General features: G+C 36.7%; 1 protein-coding gene across 1 annotated transcript; it reads right to left on the bottom strand.

The window, feature by feature from the left end:
• Positions 1 to 7,058: 7,058 nt before the first annotated feature.
• LOC311288452 (uncharacterized protein) lies at positions 7,059 to 8,155 on the bottom strand (the record flags this gene model as incomplete). The annotated part of the gene is made up of 1 exon (XM_084405871.1): positions 7,059 to 8,155. One exon carries the CDS (start codon positions 8,153 to 8,155, stop codon positions 7,121 to 7,123), a length of 1,035 nt encoding a protein of 344 aa, XP_084261997.1. The 3' UTR covers positions 7,059 to 7,120.
• Positions 8,156 to 13,166: the final 5,011 nt, after the last annotated feature.

Here is a 13,166-nt window from a genome sequence, read left to right as displayed (position 1 = left end):
GTGGTAGGGTAAACTATAGGCACCGGGGTGGCAGTAGTCATCGCTGCTCACAGCTATATTTTTCTATTTGCTTCTCTGTTTTATCTCGGGATGCCCATCCTGAGGTAACTAGACAGTATGTCAGCTCCAGTTTGGATCCAGCCTCTTATGAAGACTTCAGATGCCCAACACTTCTGAAGAGATGGCGCCAACTCCTGTGAAGACTTCAGATGATGCAAACTCTGAATCAACATGCACCAATGCTACAATTTTCTATATATCCTATGTTAACATATGTTAACATGTATTTATCTCCAGAAATATGGTTGGCCAGCGGAAGCAGGGATTACTAGTCAAAAAGCACGACAAAGGAGTTACACTCAAATAAGATTTATTTAATAATCCAAAATCACTCAAAACACAGGAATACAAAAGGAGACAACACTTATCCAGACTTAACATTGACATTAACGAGAACCGATTACCTTGACTTGATATTAATACAAGGAACAAACAAAGGGAACTAGAAGAACACATTCAGAATCTGATTATCAATGATTAACCATAGCAACAAACTAGAGAGTGAATAAGTTACCAAGGGAACTAATATATGAACAAGAGCAAACAGAGTGAAAAACAAACCAGAATATACATTACACATAAAAACTTTTTTTATATATATATATATATATATACTATTCTAATTATTTATTAAACCTCTATTTTACATTTAAGGTCATAGGCAGTGAAATATAGCAATTAATATGTGACAAATGATTTGTAAAACATAATCAGCGTCATAACAACAACAACAACAATTAAGAATACAGTCGAGTCTTTCTGAAATGATTATATTGAGTAGTAAGTGTATTAATAAGACATTAATCTGAAGAAGAATATTATCGTAATATGTGTACTTGAGATTTCCCTTGGAATTGTTTAGATACTTTTTTTTTTTTTTTTTTTACCCACAAATCACTAAAAACTAATATAAAACACACATGGTTAAATACTTATATTTAATTAACTAATAATAATAATAGATAACTAATAGCAATCCATAAAAGCTAAACACTATATATACTGTATATATATCGGTTGAGATCCGCAGGCAATCACACCCATGCTGATATAGAGCCATATCGCACCGCTACTTTATATAACAGTCAATGCATTTTTGCACACATTTGTCTTATTGTTTACAACCTTGTTTCAGTCCCTTTCAACATAAAAGTCTTTGCAGCCATCTAATGGTGTAATAATGTAGCTAACTCTCACTGAAGTCTAAATCACAATCACTAATGGACCCTTTCTCAATATCAAATATGGCATGTTATTCAAATTATTTATTGAAAAAAGATAAAGATGAAATTTAAACAATAAGAAATAAACAAGCAAACAGTAAAGAATTTTAGCTAAATAAAAATATAAAGTTATGAAACTTAACTTTGCCCTTAGCCAAATCGATTTGCTCTGGAACAAGTAATAGATTAATAAGTCCAAAGATTGTCTGCTTGATATACGTAAAATACCTAATTTTTCAACACTATCTGAACAGCCAACGGTAAATTCCTGAAGGAGTGGCGGAGATTAAGCTGTTCTTGCGGCTACATGAGCACTGAACAACCGCTGACAGTCAGGAGCTCATATCTCTGAAAACGTCTAAACAAATTGTAAAATATATGCTATGTTTATATATAAGTTGTATATTTGAGGTCTAAATAACTACATTCTCGCCTAAAAACTCTTAAAACTACATTACGTGACACAAGTCAAGTCAAGTCATCTTCATTTATATAGCGCTTTTAACAATGTAGATTGTCTCAAAGCAGCTTTACAGAGATAAATGTATAATTTAACGTAAGATTGTTTTGGCTTTATAGCGGTTCTTTAATAAAGTTATTTTCCAGCTAAAGTTAGTTTTGATTGATTCGCTTCCGTCGCAACGATCATTTGTTTTTAAATTAGGGCCGCCAAGACGACACCATTCTCTCTACACAGACTTTAGCGAACCTGTGAGAAACGCTGATGGCGTTCAGATGCGCATTAAGAACGGGTTCTATAGTTATGTGCGTTTGAATATATGTGTGCAGGTTTGGAATTCCCTACAAACCAAGCCTAAACAAATTACTGGTGTTTCCTTATAGTTTTGATTCAGAATTTTATTTTATTTTATCAATTCGGGGTAGATACGCAAATTGAGTTTTCCCGACGACGCGTTATCTGTAGAGTGGGAAAGGGATCCTCCATAGGGAGAGACTAGTTGGCCCTTCAGCACTGCATTGACATCGGGTCCAGGCGAAGGTCCTTCATCAGATCTGGAAACGGCCTGGATCCGGCAGGCTGCGGGAAAACCTTGGGATAAACAAAGACACTAAAATTAGCGTAGATGCCATTCTTCTCATGATGTAACAAGTACATCAGGATTTATGGGAAGTGTTCCCGGTTCCAGCTGACCTAATCTATGCAGCCTAATATTGAATTATAGAAGTCTATAATGTATTATGTGAACGCTATGTCAAAGAGATGTGTCTTTAATCTAGATTTGAACTGACAGAGTGTGTCTGCTTCCCGGACAATGGTAGGAAGGCTGTTCCAAAGTTTTGGTGCTAAATAGGAAAAGGATCTACCGCCAGCAGTCGATTTAGATATTCTAGGTATTATCAACTGGCCGGAATTTTGAGATCGCAATAGACGTGAAGGAGTATAATGCGTTAAGAGCTCGCTCAAGTACCGCGGAGCTAAACCATTTAGTGCTTTGTAAGTAATCAGCAATATTTTAAAATTGATGCGATGTTTAATAGGGAGCCAGTGCAGTTTTGACAGAACCGGGCTAATATGGTCATACTTCCTGGTTCTGGTAAGAACTCGAGCTGCTGCGTTTTGGACCAGCTGCAGTTTGTTTATTAAGCGTGCAGGGCAACCACCCAGTAGAGCATTACAATAATCTAGCCTTGAGGTCATGAACGCATGGACTAATTGTTCCGCATTTGTCAATGAGAGCATATGACGTAATTTAGATATATTTTTAAGATGGAAAAATGCGGTTTTACAGATACTAGACACGTGACTTTCAAATGAAAGATTGGTATCAAAGAGCACACCCAGGTTCCTAACCGACGACGAAGACTTAACAGAGCAGCCATCAAGTGTTAGACAGTATTCTAGGTTATTACGTGAGGAAGTTTTTTGTCCAATAATTAGAATCTCTGTTTTTTCAGAATTTAGAAGTAGGAAATTACGAGTCATCCAGTTTTTTATATCAGCTATGCATTCTGTTAATTTAGTGAATTGGTAAGTTTCGTTAGGTTTTGAAGAAATATAGAGCTGAGTATCGTCGGCATAACAGTGGAAGCTAATTCCATGTTTCCTAATGATATCTCCTAATGGCAGCATGTACAGAGTGAACAGCAGCGGTCCTAGTACTGAGCCCTGTGGTACGCCATACTGAACTTGTGATTGATAAGACATCTCTTCATTTACTGCTACAAACTGATAACGGTCAGATAAGTATGATTTAAACCATGCTAGTGCAATTCCACTAATGCCAACATAGTTTTCTAGTCTATTTAAAAGAATGTCGTGGTCAATGGTGTCAAACGCAGCACTAAGATCGAGTAACACTAATAGAGAGACACAACCATGATCGGATGATAAGAGCAAATCATTTGTTACTCTAACGAGAGCAGTCTCAGTACTATGGTATGGTCTAAATCCGGACTGAAAATCCTCGCAGATATCATTTCTTTCTAGAAAGGAACATAGTTGTGAAGATACTGCCTTTTCTAGTATCTTTGACAGAAAGGGTAGATTCGAGATCGGCCTGTAATTGACTAATTCTGAAGGATCAAGTTGCATTTTTTTAACAAGCGGTTTAATCATAGCCAGCTTAAAGTTTTTTGGTACGTATCCTAGAGACAAAGAGGAATTAATGATATTAAGAAGAGGATCTATGACCTCTGGAAGCATCTCTTTCAGTAGCTTAGTCGGTATAGGGTCTAACATACATGTTGTAGATTTAGATGATTTAACGATTTTAGTAAATTCTTCCTCTCCTATAGCAACGAATGAATCAAATTTTTCCTCAGGGAGACTACAATGCACTGCCTGATGCGATACTGTAGTAGACGGTTGCATAGTTATAATTTTATCCCTGATATTATCAATCTTATAAGTGAAGAAGTTCATAAAATCATTACTGCTGTGCTGCTTGGAACCTTCTGTGTTTGAAGCTTTCTTTTTCGTTAGTTTAGCCACTGTTTCAAATAAATACCTAGGATTATGTTTATTTTCTTCTAATAGGTTTGAAAAATAAGCAGATCTAGCAGCTTTTAAAGCCTCTCTGTAAGCAATCGAGCTCTCTTTCCATGAAATGCGAAATACCTCTAATTTTGTTTTCTTCCAGTTGCGCTCCATTTTTCTGGCTGCTCTCTTAAGGGCCCGAGTGTGCTCGTTGTACCACGGCGTTGGATTATTATTTTTTTTAATCTTCTTTAAGCGCAAAGGAGCAACTGTGTCTAAAGTGCTGGAAAAGAGAGAGTTAAAAGTTTCTGTTGCAATATCAAGTTTTTCTAAGCTATCCGGGATGCTAAAATGATGAAACTGATCAGGAAGATTATTAATAAAGCAATCTTTAGTAGCAGAAGTGATAGGTCTAACATATTTGTAACACGGAGTCGGCTTTGCAGCCTTGGCTAAATGTAATTTACACGAGACTAGATAATGATCTGAGATGTCATCGCTCTGCTGCAGAATTTCAACGGCATCAACATCTATTCCATGTGATATTATTAGATCTAGAGTATGATTACGACGATGAGTAGGTCCTGACACGTGTTGTCTAACTCCAATTGAGTTTACAATGTCTTTAAATGCCAAACCCAATGCATCTTTTTCATTATCGATGTGTATATTAAAATCACCAACAATTAGTACTTTATCTGCAGCCAATACTAACTCTGATAGAAAGTCCGCAAATTCTTTGATAAAGTCTGTATGGTGCCCTGGTGGCCTGTATACAGTAGCCAGCACAAATCTCAAACGTGATTTATCATTTTTACTATATATTTTTACATTAAGCACTAACACTTCAAAAGAATTATATTCGAAACTTGATTTCTTAGTGGTTTTGAAAATATTACTATAAATTACAGCAACACCACCCCCTTTGCGTTTCAGACGGGGTTCATGTTTATAACAGTAATCTTGCGGGGTGGACTCATTTAAAGTAATGTAATCGCTTGGTTTTAGCCAGGTTTCTGTCAAACACAGCACATCTAGGTTATTATCTGAAATCATATCATTAACAATGAGTGCTTTTGAAGTAAGCGATCGAATATTCAGCAACCCAAGCTTTATCATTTGCTCATCTGTATTATAGCTGTTTTTTATTTGTTGAACATCAATTAAATTTTTAACCTTAGATAGGTTTAAACATTTTTTGGATTTCCAAAATCGGGGAACAGACACAGTCTCTATATGATGATAGCTAGGTGAAAGAGGCTCTATGTGATGGGATTTATCTGACCTGGGTGACGCGAGGCCGCTAGCAGACGGTTGGTTTAGCCAGTCTGTCTGCTTCCTGACCTGGTGCCCAATTTGTCATGTTTGAGCTCTAAGACTATGAGCCATATTACTAGATAGAAGAGCAGCACCATCCCAGGAGGGATGAATACCATCTCTTTTCAACAGGTCAGGTTTGCCCCAAAAACTTTTCCAATTGTCTATGAATTCTATATTATTACACGGACACCACTCAGACAGCCAGCGATTCAGTGAACACAATCTACTAACTATCTCATCACTCCTGCGAACAGGAAGGGGGCCAGAGCAAATTACAGTGCCTGACATCGTACTTGCAAGTTCACACACCTCTTTAATATTAATTTTGGTGATCTCCGACTGGCGGAGTCGAACATCATTAGTGCCGACATGAATAATGATCTTAGAGAATTTACGATTAGCATTAGCCAGCACTTTTAAATTTGCTTTGATGTCAGGCGCTCTGGCTCCCGGCAAACATGTGACTATGTTCGCTGGTGTCTCTATTTTCACGTTCCGTGTGATCGAATCACCAATTACTAGGGCACAATCAACAGAATTCTCAGTGGGTGTTTCACTGAGCGGGGCAAATCGATTTGTTGTGGTAATCGGAACGGAAGAGTGGTTTTTTGATCCGCGACTAGAGCGATCCCTCACTGTCACCCATTTGCCCGGCTGCTCAGGCACTACTTCAGCTGGAACCGAATCATGTAAAGAGTTCACTATGCTAGGCGCATCCAAAATAGTATCTAAAGCTCTAGCACTCTTACTATCCTCAATTAAAGTTTGGATGCGTGTCTCTAATTCTGAAATCTTCTCTGTCAGCCTAACTGTCTCCTTACATTTATCACATAAATCCTACATTGCCAACAGAGAAGTCTATGCTAAACATGTGGCATGAAGTGCAGGTGACAATAACAGGACAAGACATTACTCACCGTGTTTGTTGACTGATTATTACTTACCTGAGCTTTTATGAACTCAAAGGCGCGAGCGCGCGAGAGAAAAAATAAATAAATAAAACAGCTGAGCGCACGGGTGGCGCGTTAACAGGCTAGCAGTAGCGAATTAGCGTGTTGTGTTAGTAGTAACGGATGCTAGCGATGTCAATCTGAGATGTTGGGTAAGCTGTATTTAGTATAAACAACTACAAATTGTAGTAAATGATGGTTCAAAACAAAGAAATACGAGGCTAAGACGGAGCTTACAGCACCGAGGCAAAACCTAGCACCGAGGCAAAACGGTATTATTTGTAAAATTATGGAAGTTTGCTGTTCCGCCATGACACTCGCTGTGAGAAATGCTGCAAGCTGAGTGATATTAACGGTGAAATGGTTCCAGTGCTGATACTGGTAGAATATCGCATGGCTGGAAAAGGCTTTCAGCCAATCAGAATCAAAAACTAGAACTAACTTTTGTATATATATATATAAAACTTTGCGTAAAACTCAGGCTACACTCTTGAATTCTGGTTGATCATGAGCAACATATTAACTATTTAGATTAAAAAAAAAAAAAAAAAAAAAAAAAAAATCATGCTTCACTCATGCTCATGGATAAATCAGCAAGATGTCGCATGCGCCTCTAACTGGAATCATATCTATATCTTTAAACTATTTAAATCATTGTCTATTTCTCTGTCTCTTGCCAATTTATGTTTTTTAAATTCCTCTCTTGTTTTTTCTATTTCCTTCTGGACATCGCAAAGCTCATTGTGTGTTTTCCTCATGTGAGCGATGGATTTGAGGGCATTGGATTTGACCTTCTCTGGATCATCTACTTTTCCCTGTCTCATCTGGTGAATGTCTACAGAATCCATCACTATGAAGGCGACGTCAGCTATGACTATTAGTCCACCCAACACACCTGCGACTGCTTCTGCTGCCACTCGTCCAACTCTTGCAGTCTGAGCAACAATTCTACCAATGTTTGCCAACAGACCTAAATTCATGAGATCTGCGCCACACAAAACGTTTCTTTTGTCTACATTGCATGCCATTCGTACATTGTCAACAGCCGAGTTGCTGAAAAAATCCCTGAACTTTGTAATTTTTCTCAGTACCTTTCTCAGTGTATTCAGTGGTGTGAAAATGGGTTCGCTTACAGATTCATACTTCTGCTGAATTTGTTCAAGGCTCTCTCTGGATGATTTTTGTTGTACTGTATCAGTAATGCTGGAGGCAGCACCTGTTACACCACCTGCAACTCCGACTCCAACACCAACACTAGTTACAATCAGAGACGCTCCAAGAGTGAACGGTGCCAAAATTAAACCAACCAATGCAGTGATTCCTCCAGCTGCACCGATCACTGAACCTGCCAGACCCCCCGCTGTGGCATTATAATGTGCAGACTCCATCGAATCTGTTATTTTCCCCCACTCACTAACTAAACCCTCAAAGTCTTTATTGTGCTTGTCGTAGGCCTTAATAAAGGCATTGATGGACTTCATCAACCTTTGCTCAAGTGCTTCTGGAACTGTCTTATTTCTCTTTACTGCTTCTTTCAGGAATGGTTTTGCTAGAATCTCATCAGCTGAAGGTCTGTCTTTACGGTCACAGCTGAGCATTTGTCTGATCAACTCCCTCAGTTCCTCTGAGTATCTCTCTGAGATGGGAGGGGGGGTTCCTGCCATATACTGACAGCATGTAATACATGACGCTGCATGTTATTTGTCTGTGGAGCAAAAAAATCAAATAAAAATATAAGAATCTGGTTAGTGTCAGCAGGGGTTGAAGAAAAAACTGAAATAAACTTTGGTTGCTGTAACTGTGTTTGTTATGGCAAGAACAGCAAGAGAAAATGTGTTAAGTTGCTGTCAGCTGATTGATGACGAGAACATAATCATCATAGTATCTTAATTTAAGAGTTTTATATGGGTGATATGTTATTAGTTTTGTTTTATTCTACAGCAAGAGTCCAGCACAGTTTAATCAGAAGATCTGAATACGTTTTAAAACACAATTTACACATTTGAAGTCCTGCAAGCTTTTTTCACACACAGACATCAATAATCAGTGTATGAGTCTCAACAATGATGACATGCTTAATGGCACAATGCATTCTGTGAGCCATGGGTGAGTTTTATATTCTCCCAGAATGCATTGTGGCATGAAGCATGTCACCATTGTTGAGATTCAGTGTTACTATAATCATTAATTCTCCTGAGATCAGCAAATAAGGCTGCTTTGTGAGTACAACTGTATAGTCAACTGTAAAAAAGCCAACATTATTTGATCACATTTTGTCTTGCTGTTCTCATCATAAACAGATACAGCAGCCAGACAAATACTGATGTTATAGAGTCAAACTGCCTAATTGTAGCAAACACTAATCACCATAATGGAGGAATCAAACCAACTATTATTTTCAATAAAACATCAACATCTAAACCTCTCTTAATCCTCAATTAGAACTTCTGTAGAAGTGTGACAGAAATAAAGTCAGTCTGGTTAGTAATAAGTGAAGCTGGTAATGCTGTTAGTGGAGTTGTTTAATCCTCCTCTGATGAGATCTTGAGAGATATTCGGGCTGTTTACACGACACCTTTTTCTACTAAAAATGTAAAACTATTTATGCGCTTTGGCTGTTTGCTTACGTGACATCAGTGTTTTGGGCGCCTGAAAACGCAAACTTTTGAAAACGGGTTTCAAAGTGGAAGTTTTTGAAAACGGACTAAAGCTGGTTTTGCTAAGAAGCTGCTCCTGAAAAAAGAATCGTTACCAACTATTCGTGTTCCTGCTGCACCTCCAGAAAAAGAAGTGAGTGTAACATTTTATTAACTTTTATATTAATCTTTATATTAATCTTTGCAAATCGCTTGCTGCACGCTTCACGGTGAATGCGGCTGTTTACACTCAGGGTACATTACGGCATGTTTTCTATGTACGACGTTCTCAATATAATTCATAATCCCACGTTTATAATGAACAATGCGTTATGTTTTTTGTGTTAAAGGGGTGAGCAAAGCTCATTATCATTTAAAGACACATGCACTTAAACAGCGTGCTGAAAACAGAGCTGTTTTTGACCAGGTAAAATTAGTGTATACTAATGATAATTTTTAATTAAAGTATAAACTTTTAATTTAGACCCTAAAGAATCATATTAGCTTGTACAAAAATGGCATTATAGGACCCCTTTAAACAATGAATATTATTTGTGAACTAATGTTCAGCTAATAGTCAACTTTTTCATTAGATTTCCCATTAACATTATTGTCTTCATTCAGACTGATTTGAGAATGCGCAAAAATATGACATCAAAGTACAGCGAGAGTGATTCGAGAGCAGCCGGCTGGTTGGTAACCATTTCCAAGATATTCGCAAAGGTTGTTTGAACTCTTAATCACAACATTGCACAAATCATAAGGTGCAACCTAGCATGTTTGGTATCCTTGTACTCGACAGGGATTCAAGAATCTAAGGAGATGACTCCCGTGAAAATAAGTCAAACATGAACATGTGAACATTTGATTTTACCACTAGGCAGCGCTGGCTCGAAAACTTCTCAGGCTCCTTCAGAGCATCGTGCCAATGATCCATATCAAGTTTTGCAACACACTAATGTGTTCATAAAATAAAGCATTTTACTTCAGAATTTAAAATGGACGATGCCAAAAATGGCCGATATCATTAGAATCGGCATGCCTCCCCAAATCTAACGAGACCATTTTAGGATTTTTTTGGCGAACAGTTTAGAAGTTATGAGAAGTTATATCATTTTTCATATCAGTAGGTGGCGCTGCACCAAAACACAGCATGTTCCCTCAGGTCATACTTGTGATGGCAAATACCAAGTTTGGTCTGAATACAATAACGCATTGTGGAGATACAGCCTTATGTCTATTTTTAGCAAACACTATGTAAAATTTGTGCATGCATTAAAGGGATAGTTCATCCAAAGATGAAAATCACCCCGTGATTTACTCACCCTCAAGTCATCCTAGGTGTGTATGACATTCTTCTTTCAGATAATACAATCAGAGTTATATTATAAAATGTCCTCTTCCAAGCTTTATAATGTCAGTGATCAGCTGTATATTTTGTTATACTAATGAAGTCAGTTTTAAAGTTTTAAAATATGGATAATTTTCTTACACAAACACATCACTTCACTTCAGAAGGACTCTATTAACCCCCAGAGCCATGTGGAGCACTTTTATGATGGATAGATGCACTTTTATGATGGATAAATGCACTTTCATCATGGCTAGATGCACTTTTATCATGGATAGATGCACTTTTATGATGATAGATGCACTTTCATCATGGCTAGATGCACTTTTATGATGGATAGATGCAATTTTATCATGGATGGATGCACTTTGATTGACTTAAAAAAAATATACAGCTGATCACTGCCATTATAAAACTTGTAAGAGGCAGGATATTTTTTAATATAACTCTGATTGTATTCGTCTGAAAGAAGAATGTCATATACACCTAGGATGTATATGTATATCCTTCCAGTGCACTGAATCTTTCGCTCCCCTAAAAAGTCCCACAATGCACCGTGAAAATCAGGGAGCATCAATGCTCGTTATGTTCTCCTAATGACAGTTCTGAAGCGCAAATCTTAAATCATATGAGCCAAACTCATTACACATAATGACACACAATAGATCTTTTTTTTTTTTTTTTTTTTTTTTTTTTATACAAACCATTACTTAATAATATTTCAACATAAATATTCAATGCTAGACAGGTAATGAACATAATCTAGTTATCATTTATTATTTATTATATATGATGCTGAATATGTAGTTTAGCAGGTTCAGGTGTGACTGTGGCCATTGTTGGACTCTGGGGTTGAGTTATAGTTAGTGATTGATGGCTAGGCGAGGCTGACCTCTGCTTATCTTGTGACTAGTTAAAAAAAAAATACTTCTACTAAATTTGACTCTTGCATATTTGCTTTTTATATTTGCATTCAGACCTAAACTTTTATCAGAAAGTTTATATTGTATATATTACTAAACAGGTTCTTGAATTTTTTTTTACTTCAAATTTACAGGGATAAAGATCATGGGTTTTCAGTTGCACATCCTAATGGCAATTGCAGTTACATTTACATGTTACAATAAACAGCTTTCATGAAAAAAAAAAAAAGTAGGCCAGATCATGCGCACAATTTACTAGTTTGTTCCCTTGATTTGTACACGATTTACTTTTTTTCTTGCATATCATGTGCGGCAGTGCGGGTCTCTGTAAAAATTAATTTTGTTTGAAACCTGTATATTTTGTGAACAGGCTTGCTGGTGCTGACAGCACATTCTGGAAGTTTGTTGTGCTTTCCACCATCAGACCAAACACCGCTGCTGAATTATGCCATATCGTACCGATCCAGGTTTTTCAATTGTGAAGCTCCAAAATCAGGATTAGATTACGTGACAAACAGTGAGTCGAAATCTGAGCTTGGAACGGTTTGTAATTGTACCGCATACAGAACTGTGTTCTGAAGAAAGTGCTGCCATTATTCACTTTTAAAAACATACATTCAAAGCTTCAGTACCTTCTTTTCTGCATTTGTAAACCACAAAGTAATTACTTTTCCATCATGAGGACGAATGGCTCCAGTTGCATTTCCACTTGAGCACAGATCAGTTTGATATAATTTTTTGGAAAACACTGTCCCGGATCCTCATCAAGGCAGCTACTCAATCCAGCTAGTGGAATTTCTCAAGTGACATGATGGTTTTCTAGTAAAGTACAGTATTTTTGTACACAATGTTTTTTTTTTTTGACAGTGTAAAATTCATATATGTATTATTGTGTATTATATGTATTTGGATTGTGTGTGTGTGTGTGTGTGTGTGTGTGTGTATATATAATAATATATAAATATTATTTATATATAAATAATAATTTATCCTAATGAGATCAATGTGCAACTCTGGTTGGGTGAATTAATAAAAAGTGGTAGTAGATACAGACTCACTTTAAATCTTAATAAAGCACCCAATTTAAGCAATTACAGTATTTTACAGTATTCTTGTATTTAAGTTTAGAAAAGGTATCACACTATTAGTTATTCTGAATCTAAATTAACTTTCCTTTGTTATGTCTAGTAGTGCATCTTATGTCATCAAAACCAATAAAATTACCCAGACATGAAAACAAAAGACAAATGAAAAACAAACTTTTATTCAAATTCCATGTATATTGTAGATAGCCTAGAAAGCATGCAAATCGCACTCCCTTTATAATCATTAAAACAGTGGTCACTTCAGTTCATGGCAATCTCACAAAGTTCCATTATAATCAGTGAAGCTGTCTACACTACACAATGATCCTCTTATATTCCAAATGTGCATTTGCAGCTGTAATAGTGGCAGTGTGCTGATTTGTGAACGTTGCAGACTCAAATGCTTGTGCATGTTTTTATTTAAGTGCCATTTCAGTGTTAATGGACTCGATCTACTCCATCTATGTTTTGATCATCGTTCTGAGTCTGATCTGGATGTAGTCTTTGATAAAAACGTGATGTTTCTCACCTTTTTACTCATAATTTAGCTTTTATATGAAATTTACCCACATTCAAGTGTTGATAAAAAAAAATGCTTGTGCATGTGCATATTTTTGTATATAGCCTACAGTATATCAAATGTAAATTTATGTCTGTTCCTCATAATTTTACATAAAAAA

Source organism: Rutilus rutilus (assembly GCF_951802725.1).
Source record: "Rutilus rutilus genome assembly, chromosome: 3".
Classification (NCBI taxonomy): domain Eukaryota; kingdom Metazoa; phylum Chordata; class Actinopteri; order Cypriniformes; family Leuciscidae; genus Rutilus; species Rutilus rutilus.
The sequence above is the reverse complement of the archived record's forward strand: the minus strand, read 5'-3'. Positions and strand labels throughout refer to the sequence as shown.